Source organism: Globicephala melas, chromosome 20, assembly GCF_963455315.2.
Source record: "Globicephala melas chromosome 20, mGloMel1.2, whole genome shotgun sequence".
Classification (NCBI taxonomy): domain Eukaryota; kingdom Metazoa; phylum Chordata; class Mammalia; order Artiodactyla; family Delphinidae; genus Globicephala; species Globicephala melas.
The window spans coordinates 39,022,814-39,043,675 of NC_083333.1; the positions used below are offsets into that span (position 1 = coordinate 39,022,814).

General features: G+C 44.3%; 1 protein-coding gene across 1 annotated transcript; it reads left to right on the forward strand.

Annotated features, from left to right (window-relative positions):
• The first annotated feature begins 270 nt into the window (after window positions 1-270).
• LSM12 (LSM12 homolog) lies at window positions 271-20,001 on the forward strand. The gene is made up of 5 exons (XM_030848878.2): window positions 271-458; window positions 2,312-2,445; window positions 15,886-15,995; window positions 17,410-17,536; window positions 18,323-20,001. Exons 1-5 carry the CDS (start codon window positions 335-337, stop codon window positions 18,413-18,415), a joined length of 588 nt encoding a protein of 195 aa, XP_030704738.1. The 5' UTR covers window positions 271-334; the 3' UTR covers window positions 18,416-20,001.
• The last annotated feature ends 861 nt before the right edge of the window (window positions 20,002-20,862 follow it).

The following is a 20,862-nucleotide window of genomic DNA, read 5'->3' on the forward strand; positions in this document are numbered from 1 at the left end:
ATCAAACTCTTGTGTCAAGGTGTGCACATAAGGGAGACTGCAGTTCCCTCCTCCCTCCCCTTTTCATTCCACGTAGGTCATTTATCTTTAACTTCTAAAACGGACCTTGCAAGCCTGTTACAAACCGGGCGCAGCCGCACAAACGTAATTATTCACATTCCTCTTTATTTCCTCTTTTCTCCTCATCCACCTAGGCTCCCGCCCCACCCAGTCCAGGCCACGCCCTAGCGTGTGACGTCAGCACGCCCCGTGCGTCGCGGCGCGGCGCTCACTGGGGGCCCGGCTTTCGCCCGCTGCTGCCGCCGCCGCCGCCGGCCGCGGCTGCTCTCCCAAGATGGCGGCTCCTCCGGGCGAGTACTTCAGCGTTGGGAGCCAGGTGTCGTGCCGGACGTGCCAGGAGCAGCGGTTGCAGGGCGAGGTGGTAGCCTTCGACTACCAGTCCAAGATGCTGGCTTTAAGTATCCTTCCCTGCGCGGAGCCCGAGGCCGGGCCGGCGTGTATGTGCGGCGGTGGGGGGGCGGGGGACGACGGCGGTGGCTGGGGCCCTCTCCGGGCCTAGGGGCGACCGGCTACCGCGGCGCCCGGAGCGCATGCGCACGGCCCTGAGCTCCCCTCCCCCTCTCGTGGGTCCCTCGGTCCGCCTTGGGGACCCTTGTCTCCCACCCCTTGTGGGAGCTGGGCCCCGATCGAGGGTGGGTGGGTGGAGGGGGGCTTGACACGCTGATTGCTTTTCGGGGGGAACGCTAGGAGAGGGGACACAGTAATCCGGAGAGGGGTGGTCTTGGGAGGGGGCTGGTGATTGGAGCCTGGATGGGAGGGGGACGGGTAAAATCATGTGGGGAAGGGGTGTGTAGAGTAAGGAACTGCTAGTGAGTGGTACAAGGGTATGGAGTTCAGGAGGGGTTGTCCACTGATGGGATTTGGTCCAAGAAAGGGCGGTGGGGTGGTGACCAAATGGGCCTCGCCTGTTTGGGGGGAGAGTAACTGCAGGACAGAGTTTGTAGCAGAACTGGGGATAGGGGCTTGTTTTGCTGGTGCTTGTGTATGCGTGGTGCCGCTGGGGGCAGGGAGTGCTGAATTTTCGGCTTCTCAGTGATTTGGAAGTTGCTGTTTTGGGGATGTTTGTATTGGAAACCTGGTCTAGAGAGAGGACCACGTTTTTCAGGGGCTTATGTATGGACGTGTGGGTTACAGGTGAAAGAGTAAACTGTCTTCTCTTGTCAGCTCAGCACATGGAGTCCTGACTTCTCCATAGCAGTAGCCTTCCCTTTTGAATGTGTCAGTGTTTAACAGAATGGAAAAGGTGGTCTCTTTCTTTGGGGTGGAAGTGATTTCTGAATTACTCCAGGAAACTCAGTCGTGGAAATGGAATACTACCTGGTTGTAATAAATATGCCACCCCTTCCCCTTTTATTTGAGCCACAGGTGGGTTTATTTGGATTTTTTTTTTTTAAGTAATCTCTTATGGCACCTTTCAAAAGGAAGTTTCTTACTGAGTCTGCTGCTGCCTTTGACTGGCAAGTATTTTAATTCATTTAACTACTGGTTGTGGATTTGTAGCTTAGGAAGATGTCCTTTGAAACTAATTACAGCAAGAAGAGTTGCAGGTTTTTTTTAATTTTTGTTTTTGTTTTTTGAACACAAGACTTCATACCTGGACCAAGTAAGACCTTTTACATTAGTGGTTTAGTTGGAAGGGTTTCGGAATGAAGAATTACTCTACCTTTATTTGACATACAGTATGCTTTTGAGAAATGGTTGGAGAATGAGTGAATGAGTGAGTGAGTGAATGAATGAATTAATGAATGAATGGGTTAGCTAGCTGGGTCACCTTGAGTGAGCTTCCTTTCCAGTGTTGTAGTTTTCCTGTGCAAAATGGGAAATCTCAAATCTGAAAAAGAGAAAAGAGCACTGTTTAGATATAGGGAGTATTATACCAAGAACAGAAAGTACTTGCTCTTCAGTGTGGTTCATTAGGTTCAAGACAAACAGTATACATAACGGCATTAAAACTGTATTAAGCCTCTTCATAAAACCGGTAAAGAGAAGGTGACAGAAACACTGTTGAGGCTTCCAATTTTGGATCGTGTTTGGCTTTGAAAAGCTTGAGATCTTTTGGTTATGGGGTTGTGCGGCAGGAAAGTGACAGGCAGAGATTTCCTGAGGAGAGGTGTGATTCTTGTGAGGCTCCCTCTCTTGCTTGTGGCACACCTTTTACACAAGCCTTGGGTGAATTGTGTTTTCCATGCCCCTTTGGGATGTGTCAGTTCTCTGCTTGCCCCTATTTTCCTTAACTTTATTTTTTCACCAGAATGTCCCTCTTCCAGTGGAAAGCCCAACCACGCAGACATCTTGCTCATAAACTTACAGTATGTTTCAGAAGTGGAAATAATTAATGACCGAACAGAAACCCCTCCTCCCCTAGCTTCACTCAATGTTAGTAAGGTAAGGACTTGAGGGCAGTTCTGGTTCTCCAAAATGATGGGAAATTTGAGTCTCATTGACTCTTGGTGGTACATACATTGTCCGTTGTTTGTTTTTCATTTTTTCCAGTGATTTACAATTGCTTGTTTTGATATATTTTTTAAAAAAATATATCAGTTTAACTTTTCTCTTTATTCCTGGGTATCTTCAGAAGATTTTAAGAAATGTCTTAATGCCCAAATAGAGAAATAGAGTTGAGAGCTGGCTTTTGTCCTTTGTGAAAGAGGGCTTCCCCGCCCCCCGCCCCCACAACCTGCAGTCCATGTGTGAACTTCCAGTGTTGGGAGGGTTGGGTAGGGGCGTTGCTTCTGAACCTCCTGAAATTGTGTATGTGTGCACATGAGAATATATGTTTCCTGGGTGAAGATTTGGAATATGTTTTTAGATTCTCAGAGGGATTAATGACCTACAAAAATTTGAAAACCACTGCCTTAGAGCTTTGTTTTTGTCTTTATGTTTGAATTTCGAGGTCTAACAAAATTAGAGTTTTAGGATATTTTAATCTTGGATGTACAAATTGGTCTCTGGGAACCCTCAAATAACTTTCCTGATTCTTTTGTTCTGTTAGCCAGAGTTCATGTTGATCAATAATAGTAATACCCCAAGCCCTGTTGTAGCCTTTGCTGTCCCCTGCACTGGGAACACCCTTTCAGAATGACTGGAGTCGTATCCATCAGGACTCAGTTTAATGGCACCTCTTTCAAGAAGTCTCCTCTGATCATTCGGGCTAAAGTCATTTGCCCCCATTCTCGCTTACAGTACCTTAGCCTTCAGAGATAAGGTGACATATCATTTACAGTCCAACCTGGGACATTTTCGAGAGTAAAGGGGTGGGTGGTGCTTTTGTTTTACACCAAGTATAGATTGGTGTGTCCTGGGCAAATTGCGACTTAAGGTTACCCTCTTCATAGCTTTTTTGTAATTATAATTGTATATCATTTGTTTACTTTTCTATCTAACCAAAATTTGTTTTGTGGGGATCGGAGCTATACCTGTTTTGTTCATCACTAAATATACAGAGCCTTGCACAGAGTAGGTGCTTTGTAAGTACTTGTTGAATGAGTAAGTTAGGCCTTCAATTTTCATAACTGTTGCCTTAAGTCTCTTGAGTTAGTGTGGTGGAAGTTTTTTTCCCTGTATATGAGTATTGTAATAATGTATATTCTCTTGCCTCTCTTGGGAATGTAGTGTGTTTGCTACAATTCAGCAAAGCAGGGAGACACTCAGGCAGCTGAAACAAAGGAGAGTGACTGAGGCCGGCAGAATGCAGTTACCTCAGATCTGGAGCTCCCTTCTTACTAGGTCCCAGGGAAGTGCCACACTTTTCTGTTTTACTGATGTCTGAGGACAGATTCAGAAGGGTCTTGGGTTTCATATTAAAGGCTGTTGCGCACAGAATGTCCCATTCTTAGACTTATAGACTTTTGGAACACTGGCTCAGTCCTCCTATTAAAGTATAGGTCGTCTTTGGATGATCTTCTGTTAGCAGAAGAGATTATTTATTTTATTTTTGGCTGCGTTGGGTCTTTGTTGCTGCGTGCGGGCTTTCTCTAGTTGTGGTGAACGGGGGCTACTCTTCATTGCGGTGCGCAGGCTTCTTGTTGCGGTGGCTTCTCTTGTTGCGGAATACGGGCTCTAGGTGCACGGCTTCAGTAGTTGTGGCTCGCGGGCTCTAGAGCGCAGGCGCTAGAGCACAGGCTCAGTAGTTGTGGCTCGTGGGCTCTAGAGCGCAGGCTCAGTAGTGGCACGCGGGCTGTAGAGTGCAGGCTCAGTAGTTATGGTGCTACGGCTTAGTGGCTCTGTGGCATGTGGGATCTTCCCGGACCAGGGCTCGAACCCGTGTCCCCTGCACTGGCAGGCGGATTCTTAACCACTGTGCCATCAGGGAAGTCCCCAGAAGAGATTTAAAAAGTTTCAAATAAAATAGTTTATGCCTGGTATGTTGAGGGTGAAAGGGGCTCTAAGTTATCCTTTAGTGTTTGTAGGGTATGAGAAGTTTGTCAACAACCTTTAGTGAGTAGTTGAGGAAAGGTTATCTGAAAGAGGGATGATTTTCTCAAATTTAAAAGATACAAGATTCTGCCCTTATGACCACCAAGTGCCACCATCTATCTGAGAGGGGCTGGAGTGGTGTGGGTGGGACTGTTAAGTGGGAGCTGTTGAGAAGCAATTCTTTTCTTACATTTGACTTCAAGTATAAATGGTTCTTGGTTATTAGTTTGCGGATTATCTTTGCCTTTAGGGTTTTGCTTTCTGCTGGTCAGTTGTCTACTGGCATTATTGTAAACTAGTTGTTTACCCACTCTTTCAAGAAAGCAGCCAGAAGTAATAGATTGTGGAATACCAGAAATCTTTACTTTTCTTACTTTGTGGCCTGCTAGCCAAGTCTTGAAAAAGGAGTCAGAAACTGAAGACTAAAATTAGGTTGGAGGGCTATCTTTGGGTTTCATTTATTCATTCTTCATTCGTAGAGTTGTTTATGAATAAGCTATATTGGTTTTCCCTTGAAACCAACCTTTGAGGATGCTTTGTGATTCTTCCTGAGGGCTCTTACTGTTACTGAAAACAGCTAATCTGGTGCTTGAATGACATGAAAAGTTCATCTCATTTAAGAGCATGAGCTTGAGGTTTTTTTTTTTAGGATGGAGGATTGTTTAAGCATTTTAGAAGGGAACTAAAGTGCCTTGAAATCCCTGGAAGAAAACTGTTGATACTTGCAGTCTAGGGAGCACTACCTGTGTACTCCACTTGCAGTGGAAGATAACATCACATGATGGCTCATCTTGCTGACATAGTAAGTGCTGTGTTTAATTAAACGTGTTGATATAAACCGGATATTTACTCCGACCCAGCAGGAAATGGAATAGAAGGCCTTTTAAAGGAAATATTTAATTCCAGCCCAACTAGAGATGGTATGAACTAGCAATTCTTGGAGATGAGCTTGCTTAGTTTTTGGTTGGCACTTTCACTGCAGGCTAAGATGTCCTATGTCTGTCCACAGCAGTGAGATGTAGGAGGAAGCTTGGAAGACGACAGTGGGGTCGCAGAAGGTGGAAGTTTTGAATGTCATTTTATCTTCTCCACAGTAACATTGTACCCTGTAAAATTGTTTAGAATTTCCTGACTGTAAAAGTACAAAAGCACACCAAAGCCAATCATAAGTGAGGTTCAGGTTATTCACCATGTGGCTTATTAGTTTTCTGTCACAAGGAAGGTTTAAATCTTGCATGAGGATGAGAGCCCAGGGTCTGCATGGTAGGGTGAAGTAAAGTGTTTCTTAACAAGTTCCTTTGAGTTGACTCCACATTTTGTTCTCTGGGGATAGAGATTGCCCATGAGTTAGCAGTGCTCTCAGATGATTTGGGACATGTCAGTATTAACAGAGTTCTCTTCTATGTAGCATTTATCAAACATTTACTGAAAATTATTTTGTGCAAGGCATTGTGGTAAGCTCTGTTGGGGACCACACCTTACATTTTTCTAGGGCTTTACAGTTTACAAAGAGCTTTGACACATCTAGGTTCATTCTCAAAACCATGCTTTGTGATCTTTAGAGTGTATTCTTTTCCTTTTAGTTTAACGGATGGGAAGATAGGCTTATCAGTTTAAGTGACTTGTTCTAGGTTATATGGCAAGTAGTGTGGGAACTAGTATTTTTACATGCCACGCTCTGAACTAGTAATCGGTAGACATCTCGTTTAATCCTAACAATAGTTCTTACGGTGTGCGTACCATCACCATCTTACAGAAGAGTAAACTGAGTCTCAGAGAGGCTGAGTCACTAGCTTAAGGTCATTCAACTAGTAAGTGATCGAGCTGGGATTTGAACTCAGGTCTAATGTTTTGATGGCAAAGTCCCATGTTTTTTCTGCTTCTGTGTGCATACCCAAGGAACTTATAGAGTAGGTTGATGACATGAAATGAGTATGCAGATATCTATAATCCTAAGTAATCTTTCTGAGTAAAGAGAAACATCTGTGTTGTGTGGTCAGGAGCAGAATGGTCTAGTAGAAAGAACATTGGAACCAAGTGGATAAGTCGTTAAAGTCACTTCTCTGCCTCTTAACCTTGCTAAGCATCAGCTTTCTCACTATGGAGATGGGATCGTGTTAGTGCCTATCTCATAGAGTTGTTTGGAGGATTAGGTCAAGTTGACCAGAGTTGGCAGATGTTAGTCCTATTCTCCCGCATTAGCTATGTGCAGCCAGTTGATGTTCCTTGAATTATGGTGTAGGAGCAGGATGGGGCGAGAGGGACAGTATGACAAAGGGAAGCAGCCAAGAACATTGGCACTGTTCCTATGTCAGTCTTTCCTGATACTGGATCTGACATTCACTCAGATATCAGAACTTGCCAACCCAAGACTGGGGAAAATCAAAATTATATTGGATACCTCTTGTTGTGACCAGAATTAACGTGAGTTTCCAGGGCAGTGTTATCAAGGGGCATAATTAAGTGAACTCTTGCCTGAGTACTGGAGGTTAGTGTGAGCAGTCACAGAACCTAAGAGGTTGTGCTTTCAACTCCTGAGACTCTTAGGAAAAAACTCACTGAGACAGCCAAGGCAAGTGTTAGGTATTCATTTGTTTGGATAAATGCCTCCAGTGCATCGAATGATATGTAAGTCTTCTTTTCACTTTGCTGATTTGGAGAAGACTTTCTGGAGGAGATGCTCGTATATTGTGCAGGAGGCAGGAAAAGGGACAAAGCATGGAAAAGTGAACTCCACAGATAAGGCATCTACCTCCCTTACCAAACCACTGACTGATTGATCAGCCTGTTTTGAGTATTTATTACCCATTTGTACCTTACTAACCAGCAGTGAGTGATTAAATGGAAGAAGAACCAGGAAGAAGAGATTCAAAGAGCTTTTCATCAGCACCTGGTAGTGAAGAATGAGTTTGCTGCCTTTGGATAAAAATGATACTTGGGAGATTGGTCTGGGAGTGGAAGGGCCTGGGAAGGCTGAGAAAATGGAAGAGTCACAAAGTTCACTTTTGAAAGGAACTGACGTCATTGCTTACCTTTAGGTATGATGTCACACAGGGAAGAACTGACTTGGTTTTTGTTTTGATTTCTAACCAGCTTGAAAGCTAAGATTTAGCATAACCGTACGGCTTTTTGTTGATGTGAGGGATAATCCTCAAGTGTGAGAAAATTCCTGGGGTCGTTGGTAGCTACTGCATTGTGGCCTGTGTTCATGGACGTATCCTGTTAGCTGAGACCTTGACCATATCTTGACCCTAATGTGTTGAGGTATGGAGTTATCACCAAGTAGAATCAGACGACTTGACCACCCTATGTTTAGCTATGTATATATTAGTAAAAGGTAGAATGTGTTCATATTGTGAAAGTGGAAGGAAAATAACTTGTCTAGGGAAGGCAAGACTTTTTTGTCAGATAAAATTTTTCTGGCTTCTAGAAGCTACGTGTAACCTACTGGCTCACTTGATTAAAATATGTTGTCAAGGCCACAGTCCCAGGTTAGAGTCCACCAGTAAGTTTTGCACCTGACTCTGAGCAGACAGCTGCTTCCTCACAGAAGTGTCATGAAGATGCAAGCAAGTGTGGGGTGAAGAGGAAGAACCCATCATTGCTGAGTAACAGGGACACAGTAAGTAGTGAGTGGTGTGAGCTGAAGTCAGAGAGGTAGGTGATTGACTGCCATTTTAAAAATCACTAACCTTTGAAAGAGGTCACATTTGGTGGCATTAAAACATTGGGGTCAACCTGATAACTATAATAGGGGGTGCGGTGTTCCAGGCTACAGCTCATGACTCACTTCAGGCTGTAGTGCATGGCAGCCAGCCGACTTGGTGGAGCCGTCCTCAGGTCAAGAGTTTGGTTCTGAAGGGGGCTTTCCTGACATCACAGGGGTGTGGGGAGAATCGTCTACGTGAAAAGACAGATTGCTCGGCCCAGGTGACTGGCAGAGACGTGCCATAGGTGTGTTGTTGCAGCCACCCCTGCATTCTATCTCTTTGACACAGAGACGATTCAAAATAAGCACTTTACTGATAGCTCAGTGGTAGTATCTCTTACAGTGTTAAGAAAGGGGCATTCTAACTGGTTTAATTTTCCTGGCAGAGACCAGGCTTGGGGGGAAGAAAAAAACAAGTGGTGCAGTCAAGTTCTAGCATTGGAATTTAAGGCTAGCTTAGATAAATACCAGAAACTACCCTGGAGAGTGAAGCAAATTGTACATGAACTAGAAAGTTAAAGGATCTATATACCATGCCAAAAGCTAACAGTATAGTGTGGTAGAATGTGGGGAGTTTGAAGAACTGGGTTCTTTTCACAGCTGGGCTGCTAGTGAATTGTTGTATGACTGTGTGTTAGCCACTTAACCATTGGGAACTGTTCTGTGAATCTCTAATAGTCAAGGTTTCTTTTCCTTTGATCTGACTTCCCTCTCTCTCCCCCTCCCTTCCTGGTGCTGGGAATGTCAGGATGATTAAGATACTGCTTTTGCCCTCAAAAATCTCATGTTTGGGAGTGGTGAGAGACAGCAGCATTTAACTTTTTGCAGGGGGGCAGCAAACCTTTTCTGTAAAGGGCCCAATAGTAAATATTTTAGGCTTTGTGGGCTATACATTCTCTGTCACAACTATCAACTTTGCCTTTGCCGCAAAAGCAGCCGTGGGTGATATGTAAACAAATGGTCATGGTCGTTCCAATAAAACTTAACTAAAACAGGTGGTTGTCTGAATTTGGCCCACAGGCTGTAGTTTGCCAATCCTTGGCTTAGAGTAGTGAACATTTTAGGAAAGCCTTCTCAGATGTAACAGTGGAGTAGGGTCTTGAAGAATAAATCACAATTCATTAGGTAAAGGGAGGGAAGTTAAATGGAATCAAGCTGACTTGGATTGACTTCAGTTTGTCCATCTTTGCAATTTTAAAAACTTTTGCTGTTCTGTCAGTGAGCTAAACTGGTGGCAGTTCTTAGAAATGAAGGAAGGGACTAGTTAAGTGCCAGTATTGGTGTTAGATGTGTATCTTACTGAACTCCAATAACAACCCTTTAGGACGGGCCCCCATGAATGGACTAAGGCTCAAGAGAGGTTATGCATCTTGCTCAGATTCATGTAGCTAGGGAGTGGTAGGTAGGGGTTTGATCTGGAATCTCTTTTGTTTGGGGTGGGGTGGCAAGGGGGTGGCTTTTCATTTTTACTTTTCTTTTTCTGCCCTCTTCAGAGCCCAGGAAACGACAGCACTTGGTTCTTTCACTATCTCTGAATAAAATCAACTCTTTATTCTATAAGCAAAGCCCCCATTTTGGCACATAAAGTGCATTTTCCAACTTACTATTCCAGTTATATTTTGGAATTTATTCTGTTAAGGATTTATAGCCTCTCTAGCAGCTCTTACAGAAAGCAGAAGAGAGAGAGCCCTGAGCTCATTGGCTAAAGGAAGGTTGGATTATATGAATTTTTTTGAAATAACCCACAAGCCACCTTCTCTGTGCTAATAATAATGATGTTATTATAATAATAATGTTAACAGCTAATATTTGTACAGTGCTTTACAACTCACCTAGTGCTTTCACCCATGTTATCTCCCTTAATCCTCACGGCCATGTGTGAGATGGCTAATTTGAGCGTGTACTCTCACAGATAGGTTGCTGAGGTCAAATTTCAGTTTATATCTGCGCCAGTTTTTTTTCCTGGCAGAGTCCTGTGGAGGTTCCACAGCAGTGCTGGTGTCAGGGTCTTGGGACTAGGAAGTTACTCTGTTGGTGTCCAGGAGGTTTAGCTGTCTTTTGTAGCTATGAATAGTGTTTGTTGACATAATTACAAATAACTAAGAAAAACTATTGACTTTGCTGGCAACTAGTTTTTATTCTAAGCCAGGTGAAGTATAAAACTTTGCTTATAGCGTGTACTGACTGTCTTGAGGCTGGCCTGTATTGTACGACAGCAATATGGTGGTCAGAGCCTGGAGACTGAGGTGGCACTGTGGCCCCTGGATTTGCAAGGGTGTTTTTCCTTTTTTTTTTTTTTAAAACATCTTTATTGGAGTTTAATTGCTGCACGGTGTTTTTCATCAGAGCTCAACACTCTCAATGTACCTTAACTTTCTAGTGCAGAAGACTTGCTTGACTTACCTTCTCTAGTCTTGGCACATCAGAAAATGATGGGTTCAGGGAATGCCCATTATTATCGGCCTGAAATGCTTTCTCACATAGGATCTGTTTTCTTAAATGCATTCCTATGAATTACCTTCAACCAAAGAAATAAAGGATGTCCTTGAGGTTTAGGGTGAGACTGGGACCCTTTTCAGAAAACAGAGGCCCTTCATTAAAAGGCAGACAATTGTGTTCTGTACAGAGGACATTGATGGAAATGTCAGAATTCACTGATAAAAAGAAGATGGCAGCTGAGGCTTAAAATGTTTTCTCTTTTATAAAACATTTTCTTTTACATTCAAATTTATAAGTGTATTTTCAACATTTCTCTTAGGTGGAACTATTTGAGTATAGTGCAGAGTTCAGAATGCAAGCTCTGGAGTCAGACTGTCTGGGTTCAAATCCAGACTCTCCCACTTGTGACTTGGTAAACTTGGGCAAGTCCATCTGTTAAGTTGGAGTAATTTTAGTCCCTATTTCACCGAATTGTTGGGAAGATTAAACATTTAATACATGTAAAGCGTGTTGTTCCGTGCATTGCGTGGAGTAATTTCTCACTCAACAAATTAGCTCTTAGGATTTTAGTGTTCACTGCCAGGCCTCTTGGACTCTACTGTTCCCCTGTTTGATTCAGTGTTTTGGTTCATTGTTATGTATTCTGGGACATGACTTCAAGCAGGGTTCTCTATTTGAGTTCCCAGCTATCTGAGGTTGTAAAGAACAGTATTTTTTTAGAAACTTTCAGACAGGAGCTTTCAGCCAGGGAGCAGGAAGACTTGGGGATATTGATAGTTGGAAGAAATATATATATATATTTTTTAAAATAACTTTATTTAATGAATCTCATATTGATGAATATTTGGGTTATTTTGGGGTTTTCATATTATCTATCTCAGGTTACTTTTTAAAAAATTTATTTATATTATGTATTTATTTTTGGTTGCGTTGGGTGTTCGCTGCTGTGCGCGGGCTTTCTCTAGTTGCAGGGAGTGGGGGCCGCTCCTCGTTGCTGTGCCTGGGCTTCTCAGTGCAGTGGCTTCTCTTGCTGCGGAGCACGGGCTCTAGGCATGCGGGTTCAGTAGTTGTGGCTCACGGGCTCTAGAGCACAGGCTCAGTAGTTGTGATGCACGGGCTTAGTGGCTCCGCGGCATGTGGGATCTTCCCGGACCAGGGCTCGAACCCGTGTCCCCTGCATTGGCAGGCGAATTCTTAACCACTGCGCCACCAGGGAAGCCCCAGAAGAAATATTTTTGAGCCTTCTTGTTGCTAGCCAAGAATGAGGGCTTTCCAGGAGTGCACCCCAGAATTGAAACAGCAGGAGCAAGCGTGGGCCCTTAAGATGACAGTGGTTCTTGGCTGCTCTGGTCTGCCGTCCCTCAGCCTCCATTAGGCCTTGCAGGCAGCACTGCCAGTTCTGGGCAGCAGCTGCAGTGCTTCCTAACCCCTCAGTGAGGGCAGCTGGTTGGAAGGCCCGAATACAGAGGGAAGACAAACCAAGAGTGGCTCAGTGGAGTCAGTAGGTCACATCCAGCAGGTTCCTCTCTGGACTTTGCTTCCCTTGTTGGATCAGCTGTCACAGCCTGTTAAATACTTGCAGTAGGAATCCCTCTGGATTCCTCACAGCACCTGTGCTTTCCTGGTCTGGGTATGTGGAAATAAGATGGCCCAGCTGGTTACCAAGTAACAAGATGAGGTTATAACAAGATGCTTGGATTATGTTGTTGTGGCTGCTTCCTCTTCTCCATGTCACTGAGTGCAGGAGGAGAGATGTGTTGCCGCTGTTCACTGATTCACTCACTTGAGGGTTACCCAGCAGCGGGCATGACTAGAAGCCTTTTAATATTGATGTGCTTTGGAGTCACGTTCATGCACTTTTCTTTGTTTTGCCCACATCAAGATGCTATATATAAAATGGCCAAGAGAGGAAGAACTGGTTAGTAGACAAGGAATGAATGTTTTCACTGGGAATTGTGCAAAATAAAAGGAGGGGTAGATAAATGCAGGTTGTCTTGTGCAGTTATTTCAATTAGGTCACATGTACATTAGTAACATGTATTTGTAGGTTTGTGCTTCTCAGTTTGCCTGAACCCAGTGTATTCTTAAAGTTGGTGCCTTTAACATTCTTTATGATTCTAACCGGTTAGTGCTTCAGTTTTGATTGGAAGAGAGGCCAGCAGTTAGCATGCTTGCATTGAAAATGAATGTAGTATGGTGATAGTTACTGAATTTAAAAACTGCAGTCCTGAAGACCCTCCGAAGCCTAAAAGGCACACCCTACGCCTTCTCTATTGGGGACAGCTTTTATTGGTTCTGTCTGGCGATTTGACAGTAACCATAAACTTACGAACTTGGAGTAACTGGACCGTTTATAGATATGCATTAGTTTACAAAAATATGATGTGGGGAAATGTAGAGCTACAGCTAACTTGAGGGTAGAGTGATAGTCACTTGCTTTACAAAAGGAGGCTTATCCACGTTTGTTATGGGTTTTCAGGAACATGTGTGAAAAGAGCAGGGTAATCTCCCTTCCCTTCTCACCCCAGTTTTGAGAAGAAACATTTCTAGATTCTTTTTGTGAAGGTAATCTTCCTCCTGCCTAATTGATGCAGTTCTCTGTGGCAGAAATTTACCCCATTTATACAGCTTCTTAGTGAAAGCAGATCTGTGTAGCTGAATATTAGGTTTAAGCATTTTCAGATAGCCATGAAAATAGTCCATAAACTGGCAGCTGGAGGCTTCAGGGTTTGCTGTGAATCCAAATCCCCAAAGCACAATTGCAGGTACAGGTAGAGTAGTTGAGGATATTGGGGCAAATTGAAATAGTCAGCTTACACTGACTTCTGCTGACTTTTCCAAGGCTCTCCCTTGTATCATTTAGCATTTGGGATCAGTCTGCACTATGGGTTGAGATGGAGAGTCATCTAGTCCATTCTCCTTTGCTTTCAGACCCTTTAGAAGAGATTGTACAACAGGTATTTGGCGGAGGTCGGGGGTGGGAGTGGCTAGGGCGTATTTTGAAATCATTGTTCTATAACCATTGTGTTGATTTGACTCAGGCTGTCTAAACAAGTCACTTGTGGCTGAGATTTATATCCATTTTACTCTGCCTCTGGCAGAAATTCAAAACTGGTTCTTCTTCCAGCCTTCCTGCCCCTCCCCAACCCCAGCTTAATTTGTCAGTTCCATTCTTAAATATTCTGCATGGATGCCTGCTTTTCCTGAGCCAACTCTTGTCTTCCTGAATGGGTGCTGTTACTATCTAGGCAACACAAGCTTTATAGAAGCAGCTTTGTCTGACCCAACATTGGGAGATGTTTTTGGTCTTCAGGGATAAATATTTTTTAAAAGACCTCAAAGTGAGACCCTTCTGCCTGCTCATGGGGTAGACATCTGCCTGACCACTAGCCACTTCTCAGGAGCTCTGCAGGAGCTTGGTTAATCCAAGGGAGCTCTGCTTCCCTCCAGTTTTCCTTTCTTTCCTTGGAGACTTCAGATTTTCTTCAGGATTGTTTGGAAAGTGAGACTCAAGGAAACTCCTTGTTACTAGGGTTTTCTTGGTGACCAAGTAAGCTTTGCTTGTTGCTGCTTAAAACACACCCCTAGCAGTTCTCGTTCCATAGAAACTGAGTGCTTTCAAGCCACGAGGCTTCCTTGCTGCAGCTGGGATTGCCAGTGCTCAGGGGAGTCAGCCCTGTGCATTTCCTTCTCTGTAAAGTTGGAGCCTGGTGGGACCACAATGGCAGAACCTGGCTTGAAAGATCATTTATTTACTGCTGCTGTATTTGTCTCTTTCCATGTCCTGGGGACCAAGTGAAAAGGGAGCTCTGGCTTTAAATCACTGCAGAGTTTTGGCCTTTCTTCCCGCTTTTACCTAGGGAGTCCGAAGTGACAGCATGTATGAGCTGTGCTCATACCCCCTCCTCCCTCAGACAGTCCTTGAAACTCAGGGGCAGTTGAGACTCCTCAGTTACCCTAACCTGATTGAAGGCCTCCTTTTCTCTTCTTCATAGTCAAACCCACACTTAAGAAAGTGCTTCATTTTACCAACAATTAGACACTTTGCTTATTTTTCCCGCTGTAGAACTATGTTTGGCTTATGGTTTGAAAGGTCACTGTTAAAGCAGAATATGAATGTTTAAGAATTCCAAGCATCTAGGTACTTTGGGAATGTGCTGGAGGTATGATCTCTCTTTGCATTTAAAGAGCTGGTATTTGGGGACAGGTTGGGTGTTCTCATGTGTATGTTGTGCATATCTCTTTAGTATGCTGCAGCATCAGTATACTAAGTATATGTTCTTGTTCATGGATCTGAAAATCTCCAAGTCATTTGTTTGACTTTCAGATGCATTATCTGCCTCTCGTGTAAACCATCAGTGTATTTGTTTTGGCTTCCACTCGAATTTGTACTTCTGTAGTCTAGCAACCAATAGTGTGGGTTGGGGACCAGAAATGTATTAGAGGGGCAGTAGGGATAGACAGGATACCCACCCCTGCTGGGAGCGATTTACTAGATTTGAGTAGACCTACTAGATTTTACTACAATTCTTGATCAGTTTATGGTTGTTCCACTAGAGGGCAGTTAAGGAACAGACACGCGGTAGAATGCAGACCATTCCTTTTTTTTAAAGAGCATGGTATCTACAGCCCAAGTCGGTGGACGGTATCCACGGTTAGGTTTCCCGGAGTCCTGGCTCCCTATGTGAGTACAGATAATGGTACTAGAATGCTTGAGTCTTTAGAACTTCAAATCCTGGTCTTTGAAGGTGTGGTAGACATTTATTTCTAAACCTGAGGCTCTAGCGCAGTAGCTGATAAAAATTCTTAATTCTTTCCTTTCGTAGAAATGTATGCATTACCTTTTATGTCTGACCATCACTTTCCATCAGGTAGGGTCCCCCCCGCCCCCCAGTCATACTCTATAACCTTGTCCTGCTCTGTTTTCTTCCTAGCACTTAGCCCTGTCTGAAGTTATCTTGTTTGTTTTTGTTTATAGTCGGTCTCCCCTGCCCCCTTCTGTGCTGTATCTCTAGCTTAGTGCAGTGAATGTCTGGCACATGGTAGGCATTCAGTAAGTACTGGAAGGAACGCATGTTTGCCAGGAATAGCAGAAACTGTTGAGGTATATTGTGTGTGTTTTTGTTTGTTTCACTTTTGATCTCTGAGAAAACTGAATCTACCCAAATCAGTCTTTTCCAGCACCTTTTCCTCAACTTAGGTCCTGAAGGAAGGATGAAGGTGAACGCTTTTCTGAGTCTCTTTCCTTTCCCCCACCCTAGCTTGCCAGCAAAGCACGGACAGAGAAGGAGGAGAAGCTGAGCCAGGCCTATGCAATCAGCGCTGGTGTCTCCCTAGAGGGCCAGCAGCTCTTCCAGACCATACACAAGACGTGAGTTGGGGGGAGCATAGGGGTGCCTTGCCCCGGGGGTGATGCTGCCTGGCTGTGCTGTCTGGTGGATGATTTTGGGGTAGTTGTGTTTATGAATGTCACAAGGGAAGCTGGGTAGTGTGTTAGCAGTACCTCGGCTTCCAGGGGTGCGGCGCTTGTTGCCTTTCTATATGGCAGAATGGTGTAATCTCCAACAAGTTGTCTGCTCTGGGCTTCAGTTTCTTCATCTGTAGAACTTAGTTTTGGATTAGAGTATCCCTAAGGGTCCCTTCCAGACCTAGTATTCCATAATTTAGAACTAGTGATTTCTTTCTCTTTTATTATTTTGATCTTGTACCTTTCTCTAAAAGCTGATGCAGTTTTATTAAGGGAAAGTTATATCTGTCTCCCTCTTCCCAATTATATATTGGGGTGAACATAGGGAGTTAGGGAGAGCAGAAGGCCACCTTATTACCACCTCATAAAAGACATTTTGTCACAGCAGAAGTCATTTGACTCTCCACTAGCTTCCCTAGCTGCTGAAAAACGGAAACATTTGACACTCCCCCTTCCTCCTGCTGCCTTCTGTTACCCTATTTAACCACCTGAGTCTGGTGCACAGATGGTAGCTGGCATCAGAGCTGTTTGAGGCCATGGTGTGAGTATCTAAGCATTTACAGGTATGTGAAGGAACTCTCTTAGCAGTGGCAGCTGCCCTAGGTTCCCCCAAGTGTGAACTGGGATGGATTTTCCCAGTCTGGCAAGTTACCCAGCTGTCTGATAATTGAGAAGGGCCAGTTTGAGGAGCAGCTATCATTTCGGGTGGTGGGGAGCAGAGTACAGATTGCAATAAGATGGGGAGTTTGTTCTGTCTTTTTAAAGGTACCATTTCCCCCTAGGCCAAAGGTTGGCAAACTGCAGCCAGTGGGCCAGATCTACTCATTTGTTTATGTATCATCTGTGACTGCTTTTGAGGTACAGCAGCAGAGTAGTTGTGACAGAGATTGTATGGCCTGCAAAGCCAGAAATACTTGCTGTCCGACCCTTTACAGAAAAAATTTGCCAACCCCTGCCCTAGGCTGCTATTTAAATTGAATCTAGTGGCCTGAGCCTAGCTATTTATTTGTAAGTCAAATTAGTGTGGACTTCTGAGGCTGCCACCAAGTTTTCTGCGGTTTTTCAGGTCCCTAATGCTTCTTAACTCTTCTGGACCATCCTTGGAATAAGTGTGCATTGGTTTCATTGCTTTTCCTAGCCAGTGGTGCCCAGGAAATGTTTCTTGGCTACTTCTCCCTGTGGGCTGATGGCAACCAGTTGTTGGCTGAGTGGTGAGCTAGGAACTTGGGGTTAGCTTTCTGGAGTTATTTATTCATCAGGCAGGAGGTGTGGGATGCCCCGCAAGAGGTAACTTTCACCTGCTCTCTTCTCCTTCCAGCATTAAAGACTGTAAATGGCAAGAAAAAAACATCGTAGTCATGGAAGAAGTTGTTATTACACCCCCATATCAAGTGGAAAACTGTAAAGGCAAAGAGGGGAGTGCACTGAGCCATGTACGCAAAATAGTAAGTAAAGAAGCCGTGAAACCTTAGGGAGAGGGTGATTCCTCAGCCTTCTCCCCCCGCCAGCCTCAGGGCAAGACATTACGCCACAGTCCCTGCCCCTTTCGACACAGCCAGCCTGCGAGCAGCCCTGCCTGATCACCCTGCCTCCCGGCACCATGGTGCTCTGCAGCCATGGCTTGGACACTTGGGGGGTGTGGAACCACTGGGCGGTGCAGAATAAAGCGAGTGGTCAACCCTGTGTCCTCTGCAGTGTGGCTTTTTGGAATTATCCAGACCATCCCATGATATTGCGTCTGAACCCAGGCAGGGTTCTTCTCGAGAAGGGCTGGTTGGTGTACATCAGTGGCTGTTGGAGTCTGTGACCCTTCACGTGTCATCTGACTTTCTAGATTGAGTTGCAGCGTTTGTAAAAACAAACTGAGCATTGAGAGACCAACATTGTGGATGTAAAAAGTTTTAAGACTGTAATTCCCCACCAGCTTTTCATTCTGCACTTGTGTAAGGAGGGGAGAGGGAGTTTGGGTCATAATAATCTCCCTTCATACTCTACTTTATAGATTCCCCTTCTTTTAGACAGTCTTAGCTGAAGCCGCAAAAAAATGTGGCTGAAACAAGAGGATCCCCCCAGCTATCTTGTCGGGAAGGCCAACAGACAGCAAGGGCAAAGGTGCTGAATAACCCACGAGCTAGACAGCCAGGACGGGCTGTTGACGTCTAGAGTGAACTGTTTGGGAGGCCTTGTGTGCCCATCTCTTTTTCTGATCTAGGCTGACTGGTCTCTTTCAGGTTGAAAAACATTTTAGAGACGTGGAAAGCCAAAAGATACTGCAGCGTTCACAAGCCCAGCAACCACAGAAGGAGGCTGCCCTGTCATCCTGAGTCCACACATACAGAGGACTCTTCCAGCATCCAGCCAAGGAGGCGATGGTGGTGGCTTCAGCGGAGGCAGGCCGGGGGAGGGAAGGGATTCCATATTTCCTGTTGGCTCTTGTCAACAAAGGGTCAGCATTTCCAAATCTTAGACTTGAACAAACAAAACACCCAACAGAAAAGAACAAGAGAATAATTTAAAAGTTGAATCATTACTTGACTAACAGACTTCGGTCCACCATGTCCTTTTCACAGCCCCCTTCTGGAACAGTCACCTTGTTAATTTTATTTTTGAAAATTCCTTTCCTGCTCTGCCCTTTCACCTCTGACTTTCCTTTCCCAGTCTGTCTCTGCCATTCTGTTTTTATAAGTGGCTACACTTGCCTTCTGAGTGATTGAAAGAAACTTTTACATCTTCTCTTCCAAAATAAAAGTAACAAGCTGACTGTGATACTTAAGTTGAGACTAGAGCAGCAGACAGAGGTCTCACTTTAAATTTTTTTTTTTGTTTTGTTTTGTTTTGTTTTTCTTTTTTTGCACAGGGCATGGCTTGAATTAGTTTTATTTTTCTTAACTTTAAATATATATATGAAAATATATATTAAAATGTTCTCTAAATATTTTCTGCTTCTTGCAGGTCTCTTTTTACTAGATCATGGCCACTCTTCCCACCTCATCCCTCTGAAAATAAAAGTGTATTGTCCTCCCCACCACCCATAGCCAGGCAACTAACTTGACTTAGTTCACAGCAAGAATCTCCTGCAGCACTTTGTAGAGCCAGTGTATGCAGATGGGATCTGGCTTTGAGGGTTCCTGGTAGCTTTTTAGTCTTTAACTGTATGTGTACCAGTCTCCCATTTGGCAAAAACCTCAGGATTCTCCCTCTGCCTTTGTCTTACTTCACGGTACTAGAAGAACTTCCTCACCACTCTCCTGTCTCCTAGATGGGAGCGTCCACTGCCCTTTCTCCTGTGCCCTCTGCAGGAAGAACTGTTTTGCACGGCACATCTCAGCTCCTTCTCGAAGGATGGTTTTATTTCATGAGAAACCTGGAGTCTGCCTGTTCCGACCTCTCTTTAAGTCTGTATCCAGAGCCACTAGCCCAGGAGAAAGCTTGGGTGACCTATCATTTCTCTTCTGCCAACCTCCTGCTCTTATGCCCTTCCCTACCCCCCCTTAAGTTTTATAAGCTTATGACAGTTTGTATGTGCTCAGCCGATGGGCAGAAAACCTGGGAAGAATTTCTGGACTTCAGCCCACCGGTTTGTCTGGTTTGACTAACCTGCTGAGAGTTAGACTGGCACCCGTTGCCCCTGCACTTGCAAGGCGGTCCAGTGGGTAGAGTGTACCACCATCTGAATATCAGGCACCGTGGCGTGGGAGGTGGGTGATGCTCATGTGACTGGCTAGAGCTTTGGGGGTGGGGTGGGGGTTAACTACTATTGCTTTGGCCATGATCTCTTTCCCCTTCCTTTTTTTTTTAATTAAATAAATGGATCAAAATTAAATAATTCAAGCCCTGCCTTCAAAATGAAATTTTTTTTTTTTAGTATTGTTTAGCAAAAACAATAAAACCCAAATTTTTTTAACCATCACTCATGTCTCGGGTTTGTGCGTGCTCTAGAGGCCCCAGAGGGAGGGGTCTGAGGATGTGTGTGTTTGGTTTAAGCTTTCCCTTTAAACTCTCTGGCTTCCTACTCTTTACCCTCTCTCCTTCTACCACTGAGAACTCATCTAGAAAACAGTGCCAGGTATATAAGTTAAGAAGGGGATCCGGGGTTGGGAGCTGCATGTAAGTGGAGTAGAGGAAATAAAGGGGGTGGGTACATACATGAGACCATTTGTTATAGGACTGGTTGGAGGAAAAATGAGAGAAGACTAAGAAGTATACTTTCATATCACCTGCCGTTGGCCAAAACTTGATTTAAAGTACCAAGCCTTTGATTTAGTCCGCATGGAAATGTAGACTTCTGGAGAAGATAAAAGAGGGAGAAGAGAGGCGCCCTTGCGAGGTCTAGAAAACCTGAGAGATGTGATTAAAGAAGTGAACGTGGTTAATGGGAAATGGCAATCCTGGAAGGAAGCTCTGTGTCACGTGTCCCACATCATCACTTTCTCCCCATTGGTCTCTAGGTCTGTGAATGGGAGACAGTGGGTACCAACTGTTTCTGGTAGGAAGCACTTTTGACTCTTTGGTTTTATTTCATGAAATGATGTGGGGGAACTTTGAGCAATTCAAGAGGTGGAGTTAGTGTGGTGGGAAAGACATGCAGTGTGGAAGGAAGAACAAAGGCTTTGGAGACATAAATAGTTAGCTTCAAATTCTCACACTTCCATTTCCTCCCTTTGTGACTGTGGATAAGTCATTTTATTTGTCCAAGCTTTAGTTTCCTCACCTGTAAACATGAAACTAATGCTCGTCTCCTAGAACTGATGTGAAGGGTTAAATAAGATAT

What these genes read in the sequence shown, in the direction of transcription:
- LSM12 (XM_030848878.2), top strand. Translation starts at nt 335, where the DNA reads ATGGCGGCTCCTCCGGGCGAGTACTTCAGCGTTGGGAGCCAGGTGTCG. An exon ending in CTTCACTCAATGTTAGTAAG is followed by an intron (nt 2,446 to 15,885) that starts GTAAGGACTTGA and finishes CCCCCACCCTAG; the next exon opens with CTTGCCAGCAAAGCACGGAC. An exon ending in TGAGCCATGTACGCAAAATA is followed by an intron (nt 17,537 to 18,322) that starts GTAAGTAAAGAA and finishes GGTCTCTTTCAG; the next exon opens with GTTGAAAAACATTTTAGAGA.